At 27.3% G+C, this 5,000-nt stretch overlaps 1 protein-coding gene across 1 annotated transcript in view; it reads right to left on the bottom strand.

Annotated features, from left to right (window-relative positions):
• Positions 1-1,602: 1,602 nt before the first annotated feature.
• LOC120254469 overlaps positions 1,603-5,000 on the bottom strand; it is a 9,369-nt gene continuing 5,971 nt past the window's right edge. Inside the window, exons 4-5 of the mRNA XM_039262567.1 lie at positions 1,894-2,006; positions 1,603-1,803 (exon numbers count right to left, since the gene is read on the bottom strand). Of these exons, the coding sequence (XP_039118501.1) occupies positions 1,603-1,803; positions 1,894-2,006 (314 nt within the window). The remainder of the gene's footprint in view (positions 1,804-1,893; positions 2,007-5,000) is intronic.

Consider the following 5,000-nt stretch of genomic DNA (forward strand, 5'->3'; position numbering starts at 1 on the left):
AGCATTATATCCTTTCTTTATTTATTAATCACCTTCTTTCCTCCTTTCTTCATCGTTTCCACGCCATCGTCTTTCATATCTTCCTTACGATCATTGTCATCATTTCATCCCTTCCTATTCATCTTGTCATTTCCATTTATTCTTCCTCCCTATCAATCACCCACCATCTCCACCTCCACCTCACCTTTCCCGCCTTGACCATCCTTCTCTGCCTGTCACGATATTTGTCCTTCCATTTCTTCACCAACAGGTTCCCCACCGCCGCATTACACACTATTTGGTCACACTGATGATTCCTTCCATTTCTCACACCATCTATTCTGTCTGTCATTGTCACCATTACAATCATGGCACTACATGTTCCCATCATTGACATACTATGAGCTTAACACACACACCACACACATTGTTTTATGAACACTACGTTTTATTACCGTTATTTACCTTGTTTTGTCTCGTCCATTAATCCATTGCTGGTCAGGTTCATTCTTCATTCTCTTCTTAACCCGCCTCCATAATACACATTGCCACTGTTCCACATCACGCTGCTCACCTCGTCCTTACCACATTTTGCCCACCCGCTCTCATAATCACTCCACCATTCACACTCCTCCTCCTCCTCAGGTTTCCTCTGTCACCTTAGCCCACCTTAACTGCCTCACTCCCCACCCACCCGATCAGCCCGAAGAAGGCCAGCGCCAGCCATTGATCATTTCTTGTCATACCATCTTCCCGCTCCCATTGTCATCATCTCCATCAATCGCCCGTCACCTCCGCCCATCTCCACCCATCAATCCACCCTCACCCACCGTCACGCCTCACCATGCCCAGCCCTTCCACCTCCTCCAAACATCAATCACCCAATTACGCCCACCGCCAATCACACCGCGCCCGTTCTCACTGACCATCCCAACTGATTCCCCATCACTTCCATTTTCCAGATTTCCGCCCATTGTCTCCACCATTTGTCAATCACTTCATCTTACCGTCGCCGTCGTCAATCATTCTCCACCTCACTTGTCTCCATCATAATCACACACACATCCTCCCTCCTTCTCCATCCCCACTTTCAACACCATCTGTCAGCCAGAGTCCTTCTTCCTTCTCCTTCCTTCTTCCACACAATTATTATTATTATTACACACATTGCTACCGTTACGTTCATCATCATCGCTCATTTGCCTATTTGGCCTTTCCTCACTGGCCTCCTCCTCTGTCCTCACGACCAATCACCTCCACCTCATACCAGCCAGCCACCAGGCCCACCCATTTCCATTTTAGCTCTCAGCCTTAATTGATCATGTCTTGCTTTGTCGCCTTCCTCCTTCCTTAATATTGTCATTGTCATTGTCATGCCCATTTTGCTCACTGTCATCCTTATTTATTTATACTTTCCTTTCTTTCTAATTATCTTCTGTCTTTCCACACGAGCCCAGGCTCAACCCATCTCACAAGCCCAGCCTCCACGATCTCCACGGTCACCACCCATGCCCACCCACCACCACGCCCGTCCGCGTCACATCACCGCCGTCACACCGTCATCCATTCCACCGTCCACATCCGACACACTGTCTTCCATTCTCCCTTCCACCCACCTCATAATCACGTCGTCTCCATCATAATTGTTTCCACCTTAATCATATTTATCTCCCACCCCACCTCCACCTTACACCACCTCCACCATCCTCCACCTGCCTCCTTCCAATCACCTCCTTCATCTCCGTTCACCAACTGTCTGTTCATCACCATACTCCATCCTCCATCATCATTGTCATTATCCAAACAGGCCCCTCCTCTCCGTCCCTTGATTTCAACATACTATCTGTTGTTGTCATTACCGCCCACAGCCTCCACCCATCTATTCCCTTTAATATATTTATTTGTCCAGCCCACCGTCCACATCCACCCATCAGCCTCCTCCTCCTTCCTTCCTCCAGCCACACCACCCACTCCACTCCACTGTCCACCACCAGCATCCTCCCTCACTGAGCTCCTCCTCATCCTCTCTCCAACTCCATTCCAAATATCATATTCACATTTATCTCTCCTTTTCTGTTCCTTCTCATTATTTTCAATTTATTTTATATTTTTCATCTCAAGGCTTCGCTATTAACAAGAAAACAAATAATAATAAACATGAAGATGAAGAAGAAATATAAAATAAAATATGAAAACTAATAATAAATAAATAAAAGAAGAACAAGAAAAAGAAGAATAAATGTAATAAAAAATAAGAAAAATAATTAATAACAAACAAATTAGAAAAAGAAGAAGAGGAAGAATAGTAGAAAAAGGAAAAATTATAAATAAATAAGAATAACAAGTAATAATAAATAAATAAATAAAATAATAATAATAATAATAATTAAATAATAATAATAATAATAATAATAATAATAATAATAATAATAATAATAATAATAAGAAGAAGAAGAAGAAGAAGAAAAAGTAGAAGCAATATAATAAAAAATATGAAATAATAATAATAATGAAAATAACAACAATAATAAAAATAATAATAAGCACAAGAAGAAAAAGAAGCATAAATATAACTAAAAAAATAAGAAAAATAATAAATTAATATAAATAATAAAATAATAATAATAATAATAAATATAATAATAAATAAATAATAAGTAGAAGAAGAAGTAATTAATAATAATTAAGTGAGACAAAGAAGAAGAGAAAATATAATAAAAAAAGAATATATAATAATAAATAAATAAATAATGATGACGACGATGATAATGATGAATAATAAAAATAATAATAGCAAATAATAATAATAATAATAATAATAATAATAGTAATAATAATAATAATAATAAGAAAAGAAGAAGAAAGAAGAAGAAATGAAGAAGAAGAAGAAGAAGAAACAACAACAACAACAAGAATAAATATTTGAAAAATAAAAAGATGAAGAAGAAGAGGAAGAATAATTTGAATAATAATAATAATAATAATAATAATAATAATAATAAGATAAAATAATAATATAAGATAAAAGAAATAAATAATAACAATGATGAAAAAATAAATAATAATAATAATAATAATAATAATAATAATAATAATAATAGAAGATGAAAAAGAATGAAATAAAAATAAAACATAAAAATAATTAATAAGAAGTAAAAAGAAAATTATAAGAAACAAACAAGAAGAGAAGAAAAATACAAGAAAAAATAAGAAAATAATAATAATAATAATAATAATAATAATAATAATAATAATTAGAAGAAGAAGAAATATAACAAAAAATATGAAAAAATAAATAAATAAATAAATAATTATAAGAAGTAGAAGAACAAGAACAAGAAAAGGAGAATAAATATAATAAAAAATTAGAAAAATAATTATAATAATAATAGTAATAATAAGAACAATAACAATAATAATAAATAATATATTAATTATAAGAAGTAGAGTAAGAAGAAGAAAAAGAAATAGAAAAAAATAATAAATAATAATGAATAATAATAATAATAATAATAATAATAATAATATTAATAATAAGATTAATAAGACGAAGAAGAAGAATAAATAAAATAAAAAATAATAAAATAATAACAATAATAATAATAAAACATGAAAATATTCATAAAAATAATAATAATAAAAATAATAAATAAATAAATAAATAACAATAATAAGCAGTAGAAGAAGAAGAAGAAAAAGAAGAATAAATAAAATAAAAAATAAGAAAAATAATTAATAATAATAATAAACATGAAGATGAAGAATAAATATAAAATAAAATATGAAAAATAATAATAATAAATAAATAAATAAAAGAAGAACAAGAAAAAGAAGAATAAATATAATAAAAAATAAGAAAAATAATTAATAACAAATAAATTAGAAAAAGAAGAAGGGGAAGAATAATAGAAAAAGGAAAAATTATAAATAAATAAGAATAACAAGTAATAAATAAATAAAATAAAATAATAATAATAATAATAATAATAATAATAATAATAATAATAATAATAATAATAATAATAAGAAGAAGAAGAAGAAGAAGAAGAAGAAGAAGAAGCAATATAATAAAAAATATGAAAATAATAATAATAATGAAAATAACAACAATAATAAAAATAATAATAAGCACAAGAAGAAAAAGAAGCATAAATATCACTAAAAAAATAAGAAAAATAATAAATAAATATAAAAAAATAATAATAAAAATAACAATAATAATATATATATAATAATAAATAAATAATAATAAGTAGAAGAAGAAGTAATTAATAATAATTAAATGAGACAAAGAAGAAGAGGAAATATAATAAAAAAAAAAAAAGAATATATAATAATAAATAAATAAATAATGATGATGACGATGATAATGATGAATAATAATAATAACAATAGCAATAATAATAATAATAATAATAATAATAATAATAATAATAATAATAATAATAATAATAATAATAATAATAATAATAATAATAAGAAGAAGAAGAAGAAGAAGAAGAAGAAGAAGAAGAAGAACAACAACAACAACAAGAATAAATATTTGAAAAATAAAAAGATGAAGAAGAAGAGGAAGAATAATTTGAATAATAATAATAATAATAATAATAATAATAATAATAATAATAATAATAATAATAATAATATAATACGAAGCAGAAGAAGAAAAAGAAAAAGAAGAATAAATATAACAAAAAATAAGAAAAAAATAATAATAATAATAATAATAATAATAATAATAATAATAATAATAATAATAATAATAATAATAGAAGATGAAGAAGAAGAAATATAAAATAAAATATGAAAAATAATTAATAAATAAATCAATAAACAATTATAAGAAGTATAAGAACAAGAACAACAAGAAGAGAAGAAAAATACAAGAAAAAATAAGGAAAAAAATAATAATAATAATAATAATAATAATAATAATAATAATAATATCAATAAGAAGCAAAAGAAGAAAAAAGCAATAAATATAATTAAAAATTTGAAAAGTAATAAATAAATAACATAAT

Source organism: Dioscorea cayenensis, unplaced genomic scaffold (genome assembly GCF_009730915.1).
Source record: "Dioscorea cayenensis subsp. rotundata cultivar TDr96_F1 unplaced genomic scaffold, TDr96_F1_v2_PseudoChromosome.rev07_lg8_w22 25.fasta BLBR01000464.1, whole genome shotgun sequence".
NCBI lineage: Eukaryota > Viridiplantae > Streptophyta > Magnoliopsida > Dioscoreales > Dioscoreaceae > Dioscorea > Dioscorea cayenensis.